General features: G+C 36.5%; 3 protein-coding genes across 48 annotated transcripts in view; 1 reads left to right on the forward strand and 2 right to left on the reverse strand.

Moving 5' to 3' along the window:
* The first annotated feature begins 7,145 nt into the window (after positions 1–7,145).
* asb16 (ankyrin repeat and SOCS box containing 16) overlaps positions 7,146–25,245 on the forward strand; it is a 32,555-nt gene continuing 14,455 nt past the window's right edge. For 4 of the 46 annotated variants that reach the window (XR_015480001.1, XR_015480027.1, XR_015480014.1 and 1 more), the window contains exons 1-6: positions 7,146–7,256; positions 8,138–8,320; positions 8,401–8,499; positions 8,604–8,754; positions 9,230–9,266; positions 16,526–16,608. The gene's annotated coding sequence lies outside the window, so the exon portion shown is untranslated. Of the gene's footprint in view, positions 7,257–8,010; positions 8,321–8,400; positions 8,500–8,603; positions 8,755–9,229; positions 9,267–16,525; positions 16,609–25,245 lie in introns of all 46 variants that reach the window. The other 42 variants (XR_015479999.1, XR_015480026.1, XR_015480013.1 and 39 more) reach the window with 13 other exon arrangements.
* Positions 7,850–8,686, reverse strand: si:busm1-163l24.4. Its single transcript, NM_001005315.1, is given in 1 exon segment — positions 7,850–8,686. A coding segment is annotated over 1 exon segment (837 nt).
* si:busm1-163l24.3 lies at positions 16,149–24,593 on the reverse strand. Its single transcript, XM_088649564.1, is given in 7 exon segments — positions 16,149–16,562; positions 16,564–16,633; positions 17,229–17,446; positions 17,546–20,326; positions 20,427–20,533; positions 24,204–24,403; positions 24,492–24,593. Coding segments are annotated over 6 exon segments (3,396 nt in total). The 5' UTR covers positions 24,388–24,403; positions 24,492–24,593; the 3' UTR covers positions 16,149–16,526.

Consider the following 25,245-nt stretch of genomic DNA (forward strand, 5'->3'; position numbering starts at 1 on the left):
GTAACCCGACAAAAAGATCCAGCAGCAGTCAGAACAAACTAATGTTGGGTGTAGTATTTAAGCTGCAAGCATTTGCTGGCTATTTTTGTTGCTCAGCGAATGTACAGTAATTCGTCATGGTCTTAAAAGGATGGTTTATGCCAGAATGAATATTCTGCAATTGACTTAATTTAATGATTACTTGATTAATTCACACAGGTTTGAAACAAAATATGGGGGTGCATAAATAATCACAGAGTCTTCATTTTTGTTGGAACTATCCTTTTAATGTTGAGTACTAGTCCTAGAGCCCTGTTCACAAGTGAAACCCTGCTGTGTCTTCGTTTACAGATGATCCAGCTGCGACGTTGCGGTTCTGGAACTCATCTCGGCTGCTCATGACATCAGAGCAGCTGTTAATTCGGTTTTGTCCCTAGTTCTGTCTGAGTTGGCTAACGCTATATGCTGCTGGGTCAATTTAGAGCACACACGCCCAACAACAACTACATCTGGGCTGGGAATGCTCTCTTTTAAATCTCTCAAGATTTCAACATTATTATGGGATGATGGTTTGGAGTATTCTTCCTCTTCCTTTTTTATTTGGAGCATGCACGGCTCCACAATGAGCTCAGCTGCAGGTGTGTGTGTGTGTCTCTCGTGGATATGGAATTGTGCGACTGGGAGCCAGAGAGAGGCTCAGATCGAGCCTAGCTGCTTCCTTCCTCAGTCTCTCAATCCAATAGCTTTCCCAGAACAGGAAACGCCCCTCAGAGTGCAGAATTCCTGCCACAAAAGCAGCCTTAACCAGCGCTTAATCGCATCACGCCTAGACTTCATTTACTATGTTAGATACACAAACGTAGTGCAGTTTGTTGTGCCTACAATGAAATTAACTGATTAGTTTATGCTAATGAAATGAAACTTTTAAATCAACATTTATACAGCAGATGTGTTTGCCTTGTCTTTTTCTGGCACACACACTAAGCAACAAGTCGATGTGGACTGTTTCCCACATTTTCATCGTAACTTTGTCTCGCAAACGTAAGCTGCGCACATCACTTTTGATGCACTTTCAAATGCATACTTGCGAGAACGAAGATGCATGGTGACATTTCGGAAACATCGCAAGTTGCGAAGTATCGGCTTTTTGACTAAAGAGCCAATCAGAGGCACCAGTTTACATACCTGATTGGTTGTAAATTCAAGCCCCACCCCTGTTCATCAGCATTAAGGCTCCTCCCCCCTCCACACACGTCAGAGAAGCACCACGGGTTGTTTGTGTTGATGTTGTTTGTTTCTGGAAAAACCCTCCATCAGATTGTTCTCCATTTAATTTCGAGAATCTGAAGTGCTGCTGTTTCTGTGCTTGACTCTGGGTTGGTTGGACTGCGTGTGGTCATGAGGACCGTAGAGTTCATAACGCTTCTGTGTGTGATGTGACCATTTTGCCTTACATGTTTTCCAGGACTAATTAAAGAGCATAACTAAAATGTGGTGTTTGCAGAGTCTTTATTGAATGTGTTTGTTTTGCTGTGCACGCATATTGAGGGATACGTTGTTTAGGTTTATCAAAGAGGATCTTATTTTCTTCTGATCTGAGGTCACCATGAAACAGAAGTTAAGATTGTCCTTTTTTAAAATATTGTGATGTACAGTAAATTTAAACAGTCCTGAAATAAGGAAGGTGGGTCATGATCTTGTTTTTTGGGTACTGATTGGATTGTTGGATAAATGGTGTTGCTTACAAAAGGAAGGAAGATTGAGAAATGGATGAATGCATGACAGAAACGAGAGACAATCTGATAGCCCCGCCCTAAAGGCATCCTATGTGACCAGAAATGAAGTCATTTTCAAATGGCAAAGAAGGTTATGGTATTTGATTGAATTATGATGGCAAATTTTATGTTTATCAAAATAATGAAGAGCACAGATGCATAATTTAACTAATTATTAAATTAAGAAGAACTAATTTTAATTAAATAGCACCTTTAATTTCAAGGGCGAAAGCCATGATGTTAAAGGAGTGGTCCAGAGGTGCTGTAATGTTATAGCAGAGACCGCTAAAATGCCATCCAAACGCTATTTTTACAGAGCTTGTTCTGTTTCTGTGTTTCGGTGTTCCAAGGACGCATAAAGAGAGAAGTGCTTACAGTTTAATTTTAATTATGTTCCAGAGAATTATAAAACTAAATAGCTAGCATTTGACAAAGGAGAGCCCTCTCAGTTCAGCACTGGATTCAGCTAAAAAATCTTCCAACCATAATAGACGAAGCTGCGGATTGTGAGCCACAACCTGTTACTATTGTTATTTGTTCAAAATAGCTGCTTTTTAAATGTTGGGTCAACCCAGAAGGTTGAGCAATGAGGCTGAAATCATGTCTCGTTGCCACTGTCGGTTTAGTAGCTCGCAGCGCGTCTTGCAAACTCCGCCCTCAGAATGTCCCCCGAATCAAACGTCACACAACCCGCCCACTACAGCAGGAATCAGACAGGTAAAGCACATTTTCACATCATCATGAAAGTAAAATTAAGACAACCGAAACAAACAAATGACACGTTACTGTACAGCATTACATTGTATGTCTATACGCACATGCCTATGTGTTCTCATTCATCATATTCATTTACTTGCCGACAGCCTGTTGGCATCAAATATCGAGTGGTCTCGCCACTAACGAAGGGGGCCGAGCGCAGTGAGCGCACCCATACATAATAAAAAAACGACAGAAATTCTCTGTTAATAACTCGGTAGAAAATGTATTTTATAGCATACTCATGCTCCGGAGAGACCTGAAACAGATTCATTTTTTCCTATAGGCTATACGTTGCATATTATTCTGTGATCTTAAGTAAAGGAAAGTGTTAAGTATTCCAGCACATAAGAGCAAGTAATAAAATATAGCGCTCAGCAGCTATCAACTAATAAAGATCTACATGTATTTAAAATTTAATTTTCAAATTTTACCACATCATATAAAACCAAACACTTGTTTAAGGACACAGAACACATTTTGTATTTACAGTTTTTTCCGATGAGTTTGTAAAGAGGCGCCGTGCAGAACTGGAAGCCAGAAAAAAGGTAGCCTAGTTTCTGCTTTCACCCACCCAAAAAAAGCTCTGTTCTTACGAATTGATTAATATCATTGTATCCAAATACTTTATTAATAGTTCAAACCTTCTTCGTGGTTTACTGTTTTAAGAAAATATCTAAAATCTTTTTCTCAAAGAGGCCCTTGTAAAATTAAAGTTTAATATGGCTTTAAAATGGTTTGATTTATGTATTGCATATACCTAAATTGTGATAGCTAGCTTTTGTTTATTTTATATTGGTTTATTTATTTAATGCAGTTTTATTATATCCGATATTTGTAATTCTTTAAATGATTTCAATATAGCATATTATTTTATTAAGATATGACACTCTTGTTTTGAGTCTGCAAAAGTGGACACATCATTTGTTTTTTGTCTTTTTGTTGTATTTATATTGTGTATTATCTCCAAAACAAATACATTTTTAAAAAAGCGGCTCGCTGAATCAACAGAGCTGTGAAGGGAGCACTCTTTTGCTTGGTCTCACATTCACATACAGGCATCTAAACACACACAAACACACCTTTTAAACTTGCCAAAAACTCTTGAAAACCTTTACTGTCTGCTGTGTCTTTAATATGGTGTAAAGATTGTTATGCGTTATTGAAACATCAAGGAGGACACAGCAAAGAATGTCACTTATAAATTAAAACTTTATTATTTTATGCAACAGCCTTACATTTAAAAGGGAAACATAAGGGCGATCATATGCAAAAATACCCCAGCCTATAAGGCTAGATGTTTTCTTTCCCTTATTTATTTTTTTTGTTTCGCGCATGTACTGGTGTGCGATCAGAAAACTAGTGTCCGCCTCTCCTTTCATTTTGCCCCGAAGCCCCAGCTGGCCCTCTTTGGCCCAAGGTTTTCGGGCCGAAAAAATGCCGGCTGCTAGCCCCGAGAAAGCCCTGCTGTGGCCCAATTAGGCCCCGGAAGTGATAGTGGAAACGCGATTGGCCTTGGCTCGCACTGGTTCGATCGCTCTAGGCGCAATAGTGGAAACGCGGCTGTTGATCTATTACATGCACAATTCCTATGGTTACCTTAAAAGTATGCTGTAGCGGGGATAAAAACAAGGATGTAAACAACAGGAAATGCTGTTTGGCACTAGCTACAATTTCAATTTAAGTCAAACTGCTGTAAACAGTCACAATCTTCATCAGCGCTGCAGTGTCTCTATGCGGCCGCATTCCCTGCATTCTACATCTCAAATAACAAACTCGCAAAAGATATGTGAATGTTTCATAGTACTTACACACGCTTATTCTGAAGACACTTGTCAGGTTTTATTTTAGATAACAGACGTGAGGTTTAGCTGTGTGCTCTTCATTTTCTGTCTGATTCAGGGTCCAACTGATGCGCCTAACAGCTACTCTGACTGACAGTAGTAACACAGCAGAGGCACAGAACATGCTATTAGAGGCCTGACGCTTTTCCTGGTGACATGGAGCCGATCCACAAATCACAGCACATTATGTTAGCTGACCAATCAGAGCCTCTTGAGGGCGATCTTTCGGAGAAACCTTGGAATATGAGAGTCATTTTCATGTTAGCTGAGAAGCAGTATATAATCAAAGTAAGATGTATGAAAGAATAACCAGATTTTATTCAAGTGAAGCGTGAGCACATGTTGCTTTTCATCTTATAAACACAACCAAACCTTAAAAATACACCCAAAAAGTACACATACAATTTGTATGGTCTCATTTTAGTATTATTTACTCATTCCCAATGATTGTTGGGATTAAGGGTGGAGTTTGGATGCACACCACATTTTAAAAATTACGTTTTCAGAAGAATTACTTTTTTGAGAATGTCAAATAGTTGTTTCCTCATAAGATTAAGCTGGATGTTGTACGATTAAATCTTTTTTTTTTTTTTTTTTACTTAACTCAACATGATTATCAGCGAACAAGTAGATTTTTTTTTTTATTTGAAGTCATAACAGGACATTTTACTTGGAAAATATGAAAAAAGTACTAATTTTTATAAAAATCAATAAAAAAATCCAAAAGGAAATAACATTAAGACCTTCCTTGGTAAGAATTTTAATTTTAAATTAAAGTTGAAACAATGTCTGGTACAATGGTCGAATAACTTTTGAAATTGCATCAACATTAATATTGTCACCTTATTTTACTATCATTGTTGATTTACTGTTGAAATTACGTTGGTTTACCCTCTTACCTACATTATGGGTGAATTTAAGGTTGCTCGTAATTTGAATCAACAGTGAATGCACAATTTAGCTTGTGTATTGCAATTTATTAACTACCCCACATTCTGTCATCTTTTTGATTCACAGTTGGGTTGTTTCCACAGGCATGGACAACTTGAAAACATGAAGGAAAATTGTGTTCAATCTTGTCGTTTGGGAAAAAGAAAAACGCTGTGAGCTGGGCTAAATGCAGTCATTTTATGTGTATAAATGTGAAATGTTTACCAGTTGAGAGCCCATGACAACCGTATAAAATCTGTAAAGCTGTCAAAACCACTCTAGGAATTCCTCCATCACACATAAATGAAGATCTGCAGCAAGGAGATGAGTTTCTGATGCCGGTCTTGAACCGTAAATGGCAGCATCATGAACATGACAAGAAAGAAACGGGTATGCTTCTTTATTCTGTCCTTTTTAGGGTCTCATATTGTAACCAAGTCTTTTTATGGCTCATTTAAATGATTGTGTTGTGTTCAGCTTTCAGTTAAACCCCATCAGAGTCAGTTTGGAAGCAGACTCATCCTGTTTTGTTCACACCAAGCTTTGGGTGTCAACATTTACACTTATTTAAATGACATAGCACACTAACAAAGAGATCACATAAGAGTTGGTTTTTAATTGACTTCCAGTGCCAGATGTGAAACTTACAGACTAGAAATAGAGGATTATGAGTGCAATGATTAACAACATTTAGAAAAGGCAATAATGAACTGGAATCTGAGTACTAGATAGTTTGGAAACCCTTATGGGGGTTTATTATTTTTTCTGTTTAACACAAAACAAGTTATTTTGAAGAATGCTGGTCAGTGACACCCGTTGACTTCTATGGTCAATAGGTGCCACTGCCAGCTATCAACATTCTATAAAATATCTCCTTTTGTGTTCAACAAAAGAAATAGGTTTTGAACAAGTGAAGGCTGAGCAAATGATGGCAGAATTTACATTTAAGTAAACTATCCCATCAAGTCTCAAAATCAAGCAAATTGTTTTGTAATTTAGCCTCACATTCTGATAGCTGCATTCTATAAAATTGAATGTACAAGTTGTTGTTTTTTCCTCATCATTTAATAACAAACATCATGAAACATTTGTGCTAATCAATGCACATCAAATATGTGGCAGAAAAGCAATTTGTGGTTCATAAAAGAAATGTGATGTGAGTTTTTGGTTCACAGTTTTAGAACTGTGAATCTAGAACCAACATATCATCACAGCATCTGCAACACTTCAAGTGTTAAAGATGCCCTATAATGAAATCTGGGTATACCCAGGCATAGTAGAATAATAAAATGTCAGTATATGGAAATGGGCATACTGTGAGCCTCAGACACCACAGATTTCTTGTTTTCATATAAACTCCAACTGGGGTGGATTTAACCAATAAGTAAGGTAAGCGGCCACTTATGGATCCAGGAAATCTGGGGCCCCCCAATAAATAGCTAGAAGTATAAATTATACCTATAAACTATATATATATATATATATATATATATATATATATATATATATATATATATAAAACATTGTTTTCTACCATATTTTATATGGTGAGAGTTAAGAATACAATTTTGACCTTAAATATTATTTGATAAACAAATATATTATAATAATATTATATATTATAATGTTTGCAAATTTGGGTTGTTCATCCAGACCTGACGAGCATGTCATCAAGCACTTGGATCACAAAGAAAGCTATGAGATCATTAATATTGCGCGTCTTATGCTGTGTTTGATTAGAAACAACGTTTTCTAATGAGACTAAAACAATAATTTTTCTCTCTCAAGTTTTTTCTAAGCATTTCACTTACTACGTGTGTGGGACTTTTATTTTGAAAACGCGAGCGCCAATTAGTTTACTGTGCGTTACTGTGCAACGTCAGCACGAGGTACGTTCAAACTGGCCCCAGGACGCAAAATGCAAGATTTACAGATTATACATTTATTCATCTCCACTCTGAAGAGGTATAAGGTATGTTTAGTTAAATCTTTTGTTAATTTATCATGTTTATTGTACAGTCTACATGCGTGTGTTTAACCAAACACATGAAGACTGCCGAATGGTGTCAATTCACTTAACATTAGCTCAACTGCCATATGTTCACGCAGAGATTGATATTAATTTCTGGCTGTGTTTTCTTTCACTATAGCTTCAAATTTCAATGTCGTACATCTCTATCACTATATTTTGTCAGGTTTAATTATAATTTAGCCTTTATCCACAACAGATCTGGTGAGCAAAATAGGTTAAGGGTTAATTTTTTGTCAGTGTAAAGTTACATCATAGTGTGTGTGTGTGTGTGCGTGCGTGCGTGCGTGCGTGCGCAAGAGCTGCACTCAGAGCTGAGCTCATTAATATTCACGACACGAGCCATATATGGTCAATCATGGACCTTTTGATTCTATGGGTATAATGAATTACTCTATGAAAGTAATAAATAACCTTTTAAAACTGTTTCTGGAGATTTTTTTTTTACTTATCAAAGCCATAAACCTACTATGTAAATGTGGAGAACAATTTAAGTTATTAAACCAATGCAGTAAATGGCACCCTTGAATCCCAGCCTACAATCCAATTTTATCCAGAATGGTTCTCTGAGTGCCATTCCCTGCCATGACCAATACTCCCAGTCTCCTCTTTCTGTGTCCAGCATGATGTTTGTGTTCATGAGAGCCCCTTCTGTGTCCACTTCTTTTACGCCGATGACTTTCGCGCCCTTTTCTAGCACCTCGAGTATGTCCACTCCTGTGTCCACTTGCATGAACCCTCTTTTTGGATGTTTTCCTGTCGCGTCCAGTAGTTTTATCTCTACTCCTGTGCTCGTGTTTGACAAGAGTCGTCCTGCTCTCCAGCTTTTGTGTCATCTGAGGTGCCGCCGAAAACGCTTTATTTTCCCGCCAGGCTTCATCAAAACAAGACGCACAGAACTGAGAACAAACACCAGGAGCTGTTCTGTGGCGTGAACAAATATTTCCTTTGGGCTCTCCGGCAACAACAATAACCGTGTGCTTTTCTCTGGGACTGTCATACCTCAGGTGAGTCTTGTCCATTTCTGGGAGTATCCTTGAATCTTTGGGGTTTTGTGAAGTGCAGTTTTGTCTCTCCGTGTGTACAGGTGTCATATAGCGTGCAGGTGAAGTGTCCTGAAGGCCCGTGTTTTTGAAGCGCTCCACCACTTCTGCGAACATGGTGTTTTTGTTGAGCGTAGGTCGAGGTGAGAAGGTTTTTCTGCACTCGGGACAGGTGTAACCCGTGTCTCTGCTGCCGTTTTTCTCCCAGTAGTGTTTAATGCAGCTCATGCAGTAGTTGTGTCCGCAGGGAATCGTCACAGGGTCTTTTAGGGCATCCAGGCAGATGGGGCAGGTGAAGGGGTCGAGGTCTTCCAAACTCTTGTCTGCCATTATCCTGAGCTCTGTGGTTGTGGTGTATGTGGAGGAATTGTGTGGAAGTGAAAGAGAAGAGTAAACAGGTGTGTTTGAGATGACTTATAACCTGTTTAACTAGTTTTCCAACCCTATTAGCGATGTACTTTTTTTTTTTTGCTTTGATGTTTCCTGAGATAATACACTACCAATGAAACGTTTTACCATGACATCTATTTTCTTATCTATTGTAATGCCCTTCTCATTGTTTCCCACAAAACAACAAGCATGTTTGAAATGATTATGACAATTGTTTTATTAATATGCACTGAAAATGCTGGTTATTAAAGTGATTAACAAGTATTCAAGTGCAGCCAGTTATAAACATTGTGTCATCGTTTACTCAGCCTTCGTTTGTTACAAACCTGTTCAAGTTTTATTGCTTTTGTTGAACACAAACGTAATATTTGGAATAATGTTATAAACCTGTAATCATTGACTTCCATAATATTTTTATTTTTTTTTTTACTATGGAAGTCAATGGTTAACATTCTTCAAAATATCTTCTTTTGTTTTCCACAGAAAAAATTATTCTGTAAAGGTTTGGAACCACTTGAGGGTGAGTTAATAGTGATTTTTTTTTTGTTTGTTTTGTGGTAAACTATCCCATTAACACTTTCTAATATTTGATGATTCATGGGATTTATTTCACATTTTACTTTTTTATTTGCATTGTGGGAACTGGATCTCTTGCTTCGACAACTTGTCGATATTAAAAAGTATAACTTTCACTGATCTTTTTGTAGTTTAAAGCAGTTGCCTGGATTGGTCATGTAAATTACAGCATACAAATTAATAATGTGCTGCTGTAAAATATAATAAGTTTGACCTTAAAATTGTAACCGATTGCCTTGAAATTTCTAAATAAAGTAGTGTATTAATTTTAAGTGAGTGTAACTTAAAACGGTTTGTATTTACAACTTTTTAATAAAGTAAACTTCAGTACTGTTGATTCAAAATAATTAGTTAGTTCAAAATAATTAATTAGGAAACTGAAGCACCTTTAAATGATCAAGTAAGCTGAACTAAAACATTTAAGTAAAGACAAAAAAACAATACCTTACTTACTCACCCCCAGGGCCGTTTATATCGAAGTTGATATTTAGCCACACCATGTTAGTGTTTCATAACATCTAATTTTTTACAAGGTGGGTCGTTAGCCTAACGCTCAACCCCCAGCCTGGAGAATCAGGACATAAACCACGGACAATTTAGCTTACCCAATTCAACTACCATTCATTTCTTTGGACTGTGGGGGACACCAGAGCACCTGGAGGAATGTCACGCAAACATGAGGAGAACATGCAAACTCCACACAGAAATGCAAACTGACTTCTTGCTGTGAGGTGACAGCGCTGCCCATTGTGCAACCATGCCGCCCTAAAAACCAATACCTTCACTGTATTATATAGCATCCACGTGCTCCAAAAAAAAAACAAAATAACAAGTCATTTTTAGATATTTATAATATATAATTTATGTATTATTATATGTGTTGTTTTTATTATTATATAAATATATATTTTTACTATTATATAAATATTTTTATAATATCATTTATTATATTATATATTATCATTTATTAAATATTATTAAATTAATTAATATATTAAAATATATTATTATATTTATAAATTTTGAACATCTGACAGCTTTTTCAATTCTTTGATTTATGCACAACTCACCCCTATTCCTGTAAGTTACAAACATAACTATATATTTAACATCAATATACATTCATTTAATAAGTTTTGTTGGAAACATTCATGCAGTATAGGGACATTTTAAAAAAAACAAAGTGTTAGAATAAAAAAATGAAAATGAAATTAGCATCAGTTTTTAAGTCGGCCTGCTCCACTAAAGCAGTAGTTTAGTAGGCGCTCAGCTCCTGATGCAGTGCATGCAGAGTCTCCGTCCACAGGGAATGATTGCAGGAGCGCTGAGTTGCAGCACTTCTCTCTGCTCAGCTGTTTCATGAAGACAATGCAGTGCAGAGACCCAGAAAACTGCCAAAGGCTGCTTTTCTGCTCTGAAAGCAGTGGACTGTGGGGGTCGAGCCTGTGCTGGCCGACTGTCACGTACAAACATCCCGGAGGGTACAAACTCAAAAATGTTCAATATGTTGTGACATGGTATTGACAGTTGGTTTTACACAGATCCTAAGCATTTACAGTATTTGGAAAGTTACTAGCATGCTAGCAGATGACATGAAATCAAACTCTATGTGGTTTCTATAAACCTTGATATTTTTTGTCAAATGGTATATTCTTTATTATCCATCCATCCATCCATCCATCCTTCTACAGTATCTGCGCACACACACACATACTTGATCTAAAATCATTCATTTATTCATTAATTTTCTTTGCGGCTTATTCCCTTTATTAATCTGGGGTGGCCACAGCAGAATGAACCACCAATTTATCCATCATATGTTTAATGAAACGGATGCCCTTGCAGCTGCAACCCATCACTGGCAAATATCCATACACTCTCATTCACACAAATACACTACGGACAGTTTTAACATACCCAATTCACCTATAGCACATGTCTTTGGACTTATGGGGGAGACCGGAGCACCTGGAAACAACCCACGTGAACACAGGGAGAACATGTAAACTCCACACAGAAATGGCAATTGACCTAGCCGAGGTTTGAACCAGTGACCTTCTTGCTGTGAGGCGATCGTTCTACCCACTGCGCCACCACATCACCCGATCTAAAATCAATCTTGACAAAATTAATCTATAATCAGTTATGTAATCTATAATCGATCTGTACATAATCTATAATTGATCTTTACATTATCTATAATCAATCTTTTCATAATCTATACTCGATATGTACATAATCTATAATCGAGCTTTACAGAAACGATCTATAATCGATCTTTACATAATTGATCTATAATCGATTTTTACATATTTGATTTATTATCGATCTTTACATAATCTATAATTGATCTTTACATAATGGATCTATAATCGATTTTTACATATTTGATTTATTATCGATCTTTACATAATCTATAATTGATCTTTACATAATGGATCTATAATCGATTTTTACATATTTGATTTATTATCGATCTTTACATAATCTATAATCGATCTTTACATAATGGATCTATAATCGATTTTTACATAAGTTATAATTTATCTCTACATAATCTATAATTAATCTTTACATAATTGGATCTAAAATTGATCCTTATGTAATTAATCTACATAATCTATAATCAATTTTTTACAGAAACTATCTATAATCGATCTGTAAATAACTGATCTATAATCGATCTTTACATAATTTACCTTAAATCAATCCTTAAATAATCTTTATTCGATATTTACATAATCTATTATTGATCTTTACTTAATCTATCTAAAATCGGTCTTTACATAATCTATAATCGATTTTTACATATTCTCTAATCGATCTTTACATTATTTATAATCGATCTTTACATAATCTATAATTGATCTGTACATAATCTATAATTGATATTTACATAATCTATAATTAATCTTTAGATATTCTATAATTGATCTTTACATTATTTATAATTGATCTTTACATAATCTATAATTAATCTTTAGATAATCTATAATTGATCTTTAGATAATCTATAATTGATCTTTGGATTAGTATATTTTATATATATTATTTTCTACGCTTTTTTTTGCAGACATTTAAAATAAATTTGCTTAATAATATTTTCTTAAAATACATTTGGATGAAATTTTATATATCAAGCTTTATTGTTAATAAACTACATACTACACACAAACAAATAATAATTACTACTTTAACACAAATTTGTAGTTGAAAGAACAAGGCAAACATCAGTTCTCTAAGCTATGGGGGAGTGAGAGATTTATGTATGCAAATAATGTCATTCAAATTCCTGAAGTTTATCAAGATGAAAGCTTAATACCATCTTCTAATGCCCTGTGGTATTATTTGACATTGAACATAATAGTATATTTGAGGGTGAAATCAGTGTCTCTGTAAATGTCCCAATCGGCGTATCAGTCAGTGTTTTGGTTGAGAACAGGTCAGCTTTACTTCATGGCTTCTTGTTGATCCCAGTGCTGATGCAGGCCGTAAAGTAGCTGTGTTCACCCTGGAGAAAGTCCAGATGCTCTGCGGGTCTAAGTGAATCTCCAGCCTCTGCGAAATTACAGAGAAAGAGAGAGAGAGAGAGAGAATATGACCCTGTTTCTCAGATTCTTTTGACGTATTAGGAAAAAGTGCAGGAATGTTACTCTGCTTGTTTTTGTGCAGTGGAGAGAAGGAACAAGGAAAATATAGATAAGATTTCCTTTCTGTATGTACTCTATACTGTACAGGAAAACCTTATGCTGCTGGAATTAATTTTATTCAGCCTATAGGAGCCAAAGGGTCTATCCAGCAAGTCTTTTTAGAAGCTAAAACGAAAATATGCACTAAAGAAAAATACTGAAAGAGCATAATTTTTATTTTTGGAGAAAGTCTTATTCCTTTTCTACAATTAATCTGTACATCCATCTGTACATAATCTATAATTGGTCTTTACAAAATCTATCTATAATTGATCTTTACATAGTCTGTAATCGGTCTTTACGTAGTCTATGAATAATTGATCTGTACATAATCTAAAATTGATCTTTGCATAATTGATCTATAAACGATCTTAACATGGTCTATAATCAATCCTTACATAATCTATAAATAATTGATCTGTACATAATCTATAATTGATCTTTGCATAATTGATCTAAAATCGATCTTTACATAATCAATCTTTACATAAGCACTCTTTACCCAATCTAGATATAATTAATCCTTACACAATCTATAATTGATCTTTACATAATCTATTTATAATTCATCTTTAAAGAAATTATCTATAATCATTCTTCACATAATCAATATATAATAGATCTTTACCTAGTCAATCTATAATCGATCTTTACATAATCGATCTGTAATCGATCTTTTCCTAATCAATCTATAATCAATAATTACATGACCAATCTTTACATAATCCATCTATAGTCAATCTTTACATTATCTATAATCGATCTTTACATAATCCATCTATAATTAATCTTTACATCATCAATCTTGGCAGCATGGTGGCACAGTGGGTAGCACAATCGCCTTACAGCAAAGTCACTTGTTCGAGCCTCAGCTGGGTCAGTTGGCATTGCTGTGTGAAGTTTGCATGTTCTCCCCGTGTTTGCGTGGGTTTCCTCTGGGTGCTCTGATTTCCCCCACAAGTCCAAAGACGTGCAAAAGGTGAATTGGGTAAGCTAAAATTAAAGTGTGTATGGATGTTTCCCAGTGATGGGTTGCAGCTGGAAGGGCATCCACTGCGTAAAACATGCTGAGTAAGTCGGCGGTTCATTATGCTGTGGCAACTCCAGATTAGTAAAGGGACTAAGCCGAAAAGAAATTGAATGAATGTATAAATAATCGATTTTTATATGAGCATTCTTTACATAATCTATCCATAATTAATCTTTTCATAATTGATGTATAATCGATCTTTACATAATCAATCTTTACATGAGTAATCTTTACATGATCTATTATTGTTCTTTACATAATCTAGCTATAATCGAAAAACTAAAGAAAAATACAGCAGATGGACTACAGCATAATTTTTGCTTTTGGGGAAACACTTTCTCCTTTTAGTCTGGGTCCAATGACTTATTGGGCTCTATTTTAACGGTCCATGCTCAGTGCAAAACGCAGGGCGCTAAAACTTTCAGGGCGTGTCAGAATCCACTATTGCTAATTTAAGGACTGAAAAATCCGCTTTGCGCTGTGGCGCATGGTCTAAAAGGGTTAAGTTTAAGCGGTGAGTTATAGGTGTGTTTTGAGAATAAACCAATCTGAGTCTCATCTTCCATTCACTTTAAGAGCCAGTTGTGTCACGCTTTAAGCGCATTTGCTATTTACATGACGTAAAGTAAGTGTAAGTGAAAAAACTGAGCATTTCACAAGCAAACAGTTAACATAACTTGCAATTAAATAAATTATTTTATTTTTTTACAAAGAGGGGAAAAATATACTTAGCCAAACCAAATCATTTAAACCTCAGTCCTGTTTTCTGTGCTCAAATGTTAAAGATGTCCCTAACCCAAAATAATAGTAAAAAGAACTCCCAAACTAAACCACAAAAACCCAGTCTTATATTAACGGGACTGCATCATTAATGAAAGTGACTGAGGGGTCACCCGTGCACAAATACATTACAACAACATAGCAGAATAATGTCATAAGTCACTCAAAGCAAATAAAATGCAATACATAAATCATGAAAAAATATGATTTATTTCTACATGTTTTGTGCACTTAAGTGAACTAGCAGCTTCTTACTGTTCTTTTACATGCATAAAAGAGAAAACATAACCCCCCCCTAAAACAACAAAGAAAAACCTAACAAAAAATGAGAAAAAGAAAATGAATACATCAAACCACATGCATAAACAACTTATCGAATGGGTTAACCTGTTGCGCCTGGTCGTTTTCATGAAATGTGCGCCCTATACTGACTCTGAGGAGTAAAAAAAAACTTTTGAATAAAGTGTTTATTTATATTTTATGTGCTCACAAAAACGGGCTTGACAATATTCTGATTAAACCACTGATCACATATGGTCTGATTTGAGGATGTTTGGGTATTTTTCTGGACTTTCGAACATTGTTGTCTATGGAGGATGAGGGAGCTCTCAGATTTCACCTAAAACATCCTAATTTGTGTTAAAAAAATGAATGAAGGTCCCAAGGGTTTTGGATTGACATGAGGGTAATTAATAACGTTTTCCTTTTGGCCAAGCTAACCCATTAAACACACCCCTTTAAATAGATTTATGCTATATGTGTCCTCTTTTCATGGGGATATCAGTTGAGGTGCAGATTAGAGATGTGCTAGGCCTAAGAATGTTTAAAGGTCCCATGAAGTGCTTTGAAATGTGTATTTTTATTCAATGTTTGACATAATCTCAACTGAAACATGAAGAGAGGGTGGGACAGTGTAGCCCTTTAAAAAATAAAATAAAACAACCAGTAGTGTGGTATTTTTTTCAACAATTAATCCCAATTTCGCTCGCCAGTGAGAGTTGTTGAGCTCAAATGCATTAAATGAGAAGTGTCTTGAAGGGGCCGGGGCATGTCATACTAGAGAGCATTTGATTGGTTATGATTTGATGAGAAACTGAAGTATGAGGGGACATGAATAAAACCGGTGATGTGGAAGTGACAAACTACAAGCTTAACATAGTTATATCTGTTTTATATCTTTTAAACACAAATTTTGTCACTGTTTTGGAGCACACTACCTTATAGATATCCTAAAATCTAACAACACTGATACTAACATCTAAAAGAAACGCTATTTTAATTTCATGGGACCTTTAATTTAAAAATGGCACAAAAAACAACCCCCACAGCAAGGTTATTGTTTTATTAAAAAGCATACTTGTACGCTGATTCAGAATATACAGAGTGTTATGTTGTTGCATTCTATATGTCAATAAAGATTATAGAAAAAAAACACTGATTCTAAAATAAAAAAATGATCCTAAAACAATTTAATTTACATTCTAAATTGATTACATACCGTACAAAAACAGTTAAGCAGAAATACTGAATAAAAAAAATAGTTAGCAAAAAAGGTGCAACCCAAAGGTTAAGTAATCAGTCAGTATATTTAAAACTTCATTTACATGGATTACATTTTGATATGTGTAGTTTGGAACTGTATCAAAAAATAATACACAATAAACTGTAGTCTTTTGGTCTTAATGATTTTGTGCTTTTTGCAAGGTCAGATTTTGGCTTCATCCTGACTAACTGCCGGGGACTCCTTCAATTCCATGAGCCACCAGTGCCTCAGACAAGAGAACAAGGTATGTAGAGTCTGGATATCCATTCCTGCGCACAAACAAACATTTAATGTCCATGGGAAATCTTAAATTATAAATATGCAATATCAAGTATCCATTCATGGATTAATACAGTTTTGAAATGTTTCAAATGATACTATTAAAACAGTTGATCATATGATGCTGTTAAACGCTTGATTCTGCTTGTCTGACAAACAATCTATGGCTTGTAATTATTATCAAAGAAATGCACAGCTAAAGTTTTTCCAGGCAGTTCTTGACCGCATTTAAGTTCCATGCCACTGTGCTGAAAGATTTCATTTACTTCACAGCCTACAATTAATACAGAAGACTTTAGATGGGCTGTATTAACTAGTAATAGACAAAGAAGCTGTTTGAGAAAAAAAAAACGGACAAATGTTTTGATTTACAACATATGAACAGTGTTTTTAGGTATGGTAGCTGTAGTGTAAGTGGAATAATTGACTCCGGTTCATTGATTTAATAGAAAAAACCCATGTTTGTGCAGTATTTATCTAATAAGATAATGGTGCATTGTCCATTATGTCTCACCTAAAAGGCAGAAATCACAGATTAACATGTCTGTGCCACCTGCCATGGCAGAATCATCCACCTGGACTCACCTGCCCCTGCCCCCCTCCATGCTGGTCTTGTGTGGGATCTTGCCCCAGCTCACTTTTGCATCTCCACCATTGGCCTTCTTGGTTGAAATAACAAATGTTAGCCCTTGATCAAATGCCTTTTTCAGGGAGGGCAATAAACTTCTTCCTTTTGGATCGAGTGGCAAATAAGCCACAAACTGACCACCTTCGAATGGTGAACCAGGATGGGGATCCTTATCCTAGAAGAAAAGTATGGAAATTAAACTTTATTACAATATATAACAATATTCTGTATGTTCTGAAAATATGCTCTTAAGCAACTATACGTAAGTCAGTACCCCTTGTATGCCATCAGGTATGCTGTACTTGATCTTGGCCATTGTGTATTTATTATAGCCTGAAAGACTCAGAGGCATCTCCACACAGGTCATCGTGCCTTGGATGCCCTTATGTTCCTTGATGTCCTCTTGTCCTGAATACTGCTCTTGAGCCTGATTATCTTGCTCTGTGTTCTTTGACTCAATACTTTGCCCCTGTATCATCTTCTGAGCGTATACCTCCTCTTTTCCACACACTCGACAGTGTGAATGCAGCAGTTTGCAGTCAGAGCAAAGGATGACACCACAGGAGGTGCGCTTCACATTTGCACCAATCGCTCCACACACGCATTGCTCTGAAGTGATACTGGACAGCAAGTTAGTCTGTTTCAGAATCTTTGAGGTATCTTGTTTTTTCTTTGCTTCAAGTGGTAAAGAACTTGGCTTATCACTTTGTGTGTCTTCTTTGGCATTAGCTAGTTGGCTTAATGTGTTTGCCTTGCTTAATTTGTCCTCCGTGGATATAGAGTGCTCCAACTTTTCCAATGTGTCTGATTTCTTTTTGGTCAAATGACCATCACTCTTGAGACTGCCGTTAGACTGAACCACCTGACTTGTGTCCTGAAAAGAAAACTCCTTTAAGCTTTGATCTGATTTAGAGTGATCGGCCCTTGTTGATCGTATGCTCAAAAATGCCTTGGATGCACCTTGTTCTACACACTCTTGCAAGGTCTTCAACTTCAGAAGGAATGAGGAATGTGACTTCTGCCCAGAAAATACATCCTTAAATATATCACTGACTTGAGAGCAGAGGAATTTTGGACCAATCAAGACAAGGTGTCTCTTTGTGGTGTACGAGCTAACCTTAGATATATGTGTCCTTAAACTTGAGCAGCAGGCCAAAAAGAGTTCATCTTTCTGATCCACACCAAGCTCATTCAAACATAATTCATAGAAGCCAAAGTCGCTGGCCACTATAGCCACTAGATTCTGAAGCTCACGATGACTTTCTTCAACTTTTGCTGAATCTGTTCCCTTTAGAGTAACACTTATATGACTTTTGCCTGGTCGTTTCTCAGACATTTGCAAGTCACATTCCATAGCCTGCACCTGAGAACGATATGCATCCTTTATGTAAGTCCACATTAGACCAGACACAGTAAGTTCTGCTTCAACTACAGTCACTGGACAATCTTTACTAGGTCTTCCACCACTAATGCTATTGGATCTTGCTCTTTTATGTGAATTTGCATTGATCGTTGGCTCAGCTTTAACCTGGTTATTTTTTACCTGCTCTCTTGGCTGACCAGAGAAACTATTGGACCTCCTTAATGAAGATTTAGATGTTGATGAGGGAGCAGCTGTCTTCACTTTTGTATTACTTGCTGATAGGGAATTCACATTTGTGCTCACTGAAGCCATGACTCCTGTTCCCAGTGTTGAAGTGAGTCCAGCGGAAGTACTTGGTTTGGCCTTGGATGTGCTGAAGGTGGTTCCACCAAATGTATTCAGAGATAGCGGGTCTTGGTTTTTAAACAGGATATCCTGCCCTGTACAGCTTGGCTCTGTCATCCTGAATGCTTCAGTTCCTTCCCTGGGCAGTTCGATACTGAGTTCGCCTGTGGTGCCAAACAAGGGCCGTGTGGGTGGTGTTGTTGACTGAGAGCTTTGGGCTAACTTTAACATGTCCATCTTTGTAGTGAGACTCCTGATGTCTCCACCTATCTCCTCTCTCTTAAACCGAGCAGCTAGTTTGTATTCTTTTGTATTTCCAATCTCCCCTTTTCGTTCAGTGCTGGAACCAATTAGTTTGGGGGGAACTAATGTTTGAGGGGCACCCATAACCTGTTGCTCTCTCTCCAAGGGTTCAGGGGATGCTGATGGAAAACTAGAAGAGGATGGTGGAATTTCTGTCAAACTCATCAGGTCTTTTTCCACCCCAATCAATAGCATTTGTTTGGCCTGAGATACCTCACTTTTCTCTCCAACTATATAAATGTTGTCCTGGTCAAAGCTGAGGAGAACATTGGGCAGTAATAACTGCACCTGTTTTAATGTTGTGTTCAATCCATCGGCCATGTAAAGGGCACTCCTTTTTACCTGGTCTTTTCTTAGAAAAGCCTCTTGCTGTTGATAAAGCTGCCTTAGCTCCTTATGGGCTTGCTTAATGTTCTGTTTAACCTCTGACTTGCTTGACTGCAGGTACACAGTGGTGACCCCCTCGGAAGTAACATGAACCACTTGTACTCCATGATGTTGCAGTATCCGATTGTACTCTTTGATGTTTTGCAGGTATGCAAACACATCAGCATCCATGATTATCGAAAGATCTTCCAAATCATCTTCATCTGTCCTGCACTCTGCTCCCTCCTCGATTTTACCTCTTCTTGACTGAGTACTGCGTCCAGTGAGAGCTTCATTGTTATCTTGCAATCTATAGTTTTCTTGACCTAAATCCTCTCTGGGCCTAAAGCTGAAGTCTCCTGCATGAATGGCCGGTGATTGGGATGTAAAGCCGTCCCACTTCTTTGCACCTGCAGGGTCTTCCCTTACCTTATGACCATGACCGTTGTCCCCAATAAAATTCTGATTTTTGGCTTGTGAAATGTGATGAGCAAATAATGTCTGCATATAAGGAAATGCAGTTTGAAAATCAGAATAGCTGCCTTGCAAGGTGCATGTGGGCCGTAGAAAGTCACGCTCCATCCGTAGATCTGGGAATTCACTTTGCAGTGCATTCAGTGTGTCTGCACCCTGAGGAAGCTGACTGCAATCTACAGTCACAGTCATACTGAGGATTACCTGAAGGAGTGCAAGAACATCAGCTGAATGTCCTAATTAAATAACAGTAGAGTAGATGTAGAATTTGTATTTGGAGTATTTGCTTATACTGTTCGCAAACCTTATTCAGACTGAGTGGCTCTTGGTTAGGGAGGCTCAGGGAGAGTTCATATTTTATGCCATCCAGATGTAAAACGTGGGGATGATGACGAAGTACACTTTGGACCACTGCAGGAAACCAGAAAGAGACGATCAATCTCATTAGAAATGCAAAATCTGGCTCAGCAGCTTGCACACTAACAGACAGATGGAAGTTTTTTTTTTTTTTTTTATAATATTTGATCTATGAAAGTATTAATTATATATTTTTTTTTCTGTCTTTATCATCACAGACATTGATATTTGTTTTTAATAAACTGACTGCTGTGATCCACACACACACACACACACAAAGTAAAGTGAAAACTCACTTCAATCAGGCTTGACAGGACATAAAGAACACTCCCTCACAACTTGCTCACCCCTGCACATGCACTTTATCAGCAAACTGACTACACAACTAAAATGTTGCTTTGGCCTTGGCAGACCAATCAGCTAGCAAGAGCCAGAGACTTCATTAGGCATATGCCAGCCGCCTGGCTGCCAATCAAAGTATTTTGGATTTTTTCCAATTTACAAACTACTTTGACAATGACAAAAAATATGAAGAGTTAGGGCTGGATGATTAATCAAAAAAAAAAATCAATAAATCAAAATTTTCAGAACCTATAATCTCTCATTTTTCCAGGTAAATTTTTTCAATTATTTTCCCTACCATTTTTGGAGTCACGTGACCCCACTCTGTTCAGTCTGAATTACACGTATTATATTATGATCAGTGGTGGAAAGAGTACTGAAAAAATCGTACTTAATTAAAAGTACCATTACGTGCCTAAAAATATAGTGTAAGTAGAATAAAAGAATCTGTTGTAAATATTACTCAAAGTATGAGTAAACACTAGACCTTTTTAAAGTACTTAAGATTAGATTACTTAAGATGAGTATTATGCTGTGAAAAGCTGATGCATTTACATGTAATTTGTGGATGTTTTTAAACGTAACTTTCTGTTGTGCATTTAGTTATTGCCCAGCAGGAACACAATGTCATAAGACGTTAATATTGTGTTAGATTTAGGTTGTGATGTCAGGTGACCAAAATTCAATCACTAGCCAGCGTCTAAGGACAACATTATTTTGATGTCCAATAACGACGTCAAATGATGTTGATATTTGGTTGATTTTAGGTTGTGTTAGAAACTGACCAAAATCCAACGTCGAGCCAACATCTTAAACCAATGTCATATTTATGACACACTGACATTTATTCATCAGGTATGGCAACCAAAATCCAACATATAATAGACGTCATAGTGGTAACATCCACACAACAGCAAGTTGTAACATTATTAGACGTTAATATTTGGTTGATTTTTAGGTTTGATGTTGGACAGTGACATTGGCCTGACGTGAGTTCTGATGTTAACCTGATTTCGTTTCCAAAGAAAATGCAACGTCCCCACGACATTGGGCTAGTCAATCTAACGTCATGTTGATGTCTTGTGCCTGCTGGGTGTTTAAGGCCATTTCGGTCATCATACAGTAAACATCCGTCATCTTCTCATCAGTGACATGCATGTAAACAGTCTCTGGGTCAATGCATGTAAAGATTTTGGACATCTTCTTGGACACTTTTAATGCTTACAGTTTGCTGCAATTATAAATCGTCCATGTCTTTGACAGGAATCGAATAACTGATTTCTCTTATCCCCATAGACTGGAAAAAATGAAGTAGTGACTTCAGGTTGAAGCAAAGTAGTGGAGTAAAAGTACCGATACTGCACTAAAAATTTACTCAAGGATAAGTACACATTTATAAAACTACTGGGTAATTTACAATTCCTGAGAAAAACTACTCAATTACAGTCATTTGAGTATTTGTAATTTGTTACTTTACACCACTGATAATGATTTATGCTTATTATGTTATTCTGATATTATACTTCTGCCAGGGGCACGTGTACAGTCTGGTGCAGCCTTCGCATATCTGTGCTCCGCTCAAAAAAATTTACTTAAATGTCACAATGACACAAAGTGCAAGCTTTCCGATTGGTCGGTTTGATAATGGTGACGAGGGCGGGCAGCGCAGAGAGCTTCGTTTTAGGCAATGTGTTTTAATTTCAGTTGTTCAGCGTTGACGTTCAATAAATGATCATAGATAGTAGATAAGTGTGTGCTTACTTCAATTATTTTAAAATCAGGTAATTCACCCTACATTCTCATTTGTGACATATGAGCATATTTTCTGTACAAAACCTGTCTGAACTATGAGGGCAAAAACATAAAATAAAGAATTAAAATAATAGTTTATTAATCGTAATGGAGTTAAAATGTTCAATTAATTGAGATTTTGATTTTAGGCCAAATCTTCCAGACCTCTAAAGAGTAGTGTAGATGCATCTCAATTTATCCTAAAACAAAATAAAATATCAAACTGATGCTGTTGTTATAATATCAATATCAAGCAGATGCATGTGTTCTTAATCAACATGGTACTTGTGGTTAGCCCAGATGTTTAAATGACGACAACAACAACAACAAAAAGTAAGATTATGTTTATGTGTGCCATATCAATCAGGAAGATTAACTTTTCACAGATTCCCAATGTTTGATATACTTCATTGTGAGACTGGAAACACAACTGTTGTGAACACTTTAAGAACCACTTGGAGAGGCTGTAGATAATAATAATAATAATTACAATAATCATAGATATTAATGTTGTAAATAATGGTTGAGTACATAGAAAACAAATTAGAGTTAGAACTTTCATATTTATATAATAGGGCAACACAGTGGCTCAGTGGTTAGCACTGTCTCCTCTCAGCAAGTAGGTCGCCGGTTCAAGCCCTGGCTGGGTTAGTTGGCCATTCTGTGTGTCAGTGGCAGATTGTGGCATGGGCAATATATGGACGATGGGCGGATTCTTGCAGGGGGTGGCACGGTGAGATGGTGCAAAAATAAATAAATAAAATATTCTGTGCCCTAGTAAAAAAATGCTGTACCCCAGTAAGCTTTGAGATGCAATTTACTTTATAAAAATTTATTAATTTAGAGTGGTAAATCAATTCCTAGTACTGCGGCTGGAAGGGGATCGGCTGCGTAAAACATGTGCTGGATAAGTTGGTGGTTCATTCCGTTTTGGCAACCTCTGATGAATAAAGGGACTAAGCCAAAGTTAAATGAATGAATACATTTTTATAATAATCCTTAAAGTTGTGGAATATATTGGCTTTATTGATAAATCCACAAATTCAGTCCAACTGTTACATTCCGGGTCACTACCGGTGTGTGGTACATTCCCTTTCCGTAAGGTATCTGTAATTGTAAATTTGTTTCAGGACTTGTAAAAGTGTTTTGCGTCTTGTTAATTTGTTTTCTAAAATGTACATTTGTTTCGTCCCTGGTAAAATTGTTTTTCCTATGTAATTGTGTCTGATGACAGGTAAAAAATTTTCAAAATGTACATTTGTCTCGAGCTTTATAAAAGTGTTTCAAACTTTGTAATGTTGTTTTGCACTTCTCGGCCACCGTAGTGTTGAGAGGACATTAAAAAAAATGAAGAAATGATTGCTAGTATGAAAAATAGATGGACTGTTCTGCTTTGTACAGATGCATTTCCCCTTTCTGAAGCACAATTATTCCTTTATCATTTAATTTAGAAGACAATTTTATGCTGACAAACTGGCAGTTACTCTGCTCTCCCCTAGGGAGTATGCTAATACAAAAGCCCATTCATTCATTTACACGATCTGAAAGCAGTTATTATTACAATTGTTATTATGCAAATAGATTCTCTGACCTCTGCTCTCCTCAAACGTGACCAGGGCACGCAGGGGTGTCCGGCCGATGAGACTGACCGACTTGACCTCTCCTCCCCCGTTGCTCTGTCGTAGGAAGTGGATCAGTAGTTTGTCCCGGAGCCGTTCATGATCCACGTCTGCTGGCAAACCGTAAACGCTCACGGCACGGCCTTCCTCCGCCATACCTCACGTCTGACACCTGTAACTTTGATTTTAAGTAAACACAGATCAGGTTACCATTTTTACCGCGTCACCACAAGCCATTCGAGCAGATATATAGACCCTACCCTAAAATATTTTCCAGATATTCAATCACAACCTTATAGTTTCTCATTACAATCAGTATAATGGCGTAAAGTCGCTGTTGTGTCCAGCGTTTGTGTACATCTGAGCCCGAGCACGCACACACAGGAAGTGTATCTAACAACACAGCTCGAGAGAGAAGGAGAGGGAGAGAAAGAGAGACGGTTATACTTGCGTTTTTAATACAGTTATTAAAGATGTAATGCTTCTTATCTCGATATCAGGACTTAGTCGCTCAATTCTCCTTCCAAACGGAGGATTCCCGTTTTTTATTTTCCCCTATAAAGAGACATTTCGTGACTGCGAATCTTACATGAAAAATAAAAGTGAAAGTAAAGGTTTTATGACTTGAGTCGCATGCAGACCGGGATATAAAATTAAAAGTGGAGTAGTTTAGTTTTTTAGTGTAGTATTTATGGTTAGCATTATTGATTCATTTATTTATTGTTATATTGTTTATATCTATTTATTGTAGACAGTATCTATTGTTGTTTATGTAGCCTATTTATAGCCTACTTATGGCCCTTTTATGGCTTATTTTGCGTTTTTAACACAACAGAAAATCTAATTAATACATTATTACGATGATAATAATACTTGTAATAGTTTAGCAATAATAAAACTAAGGTTTATGGGTAAAAAAGCAAGAAAATGCAACTTTTTACATGGTAAATTTTAGGTTATTTTTGCACATTTAAGGATCTAATTTATGATAGGCTTACTTATTTTTTGAATGAA

This window comes from Danio rerio, chromosome 3 (assembly GCF_052040795.2).
Source record: "Danio rerio strain M-AB ecotype USA chromosome 3, GRCz13ab, whole genome shotgun sequence".
NCBI lineage: Eukaryota > Metazoa > Chordata > Actinopteri > Cypriniformes > Danionidae > Danio > Danio rerio.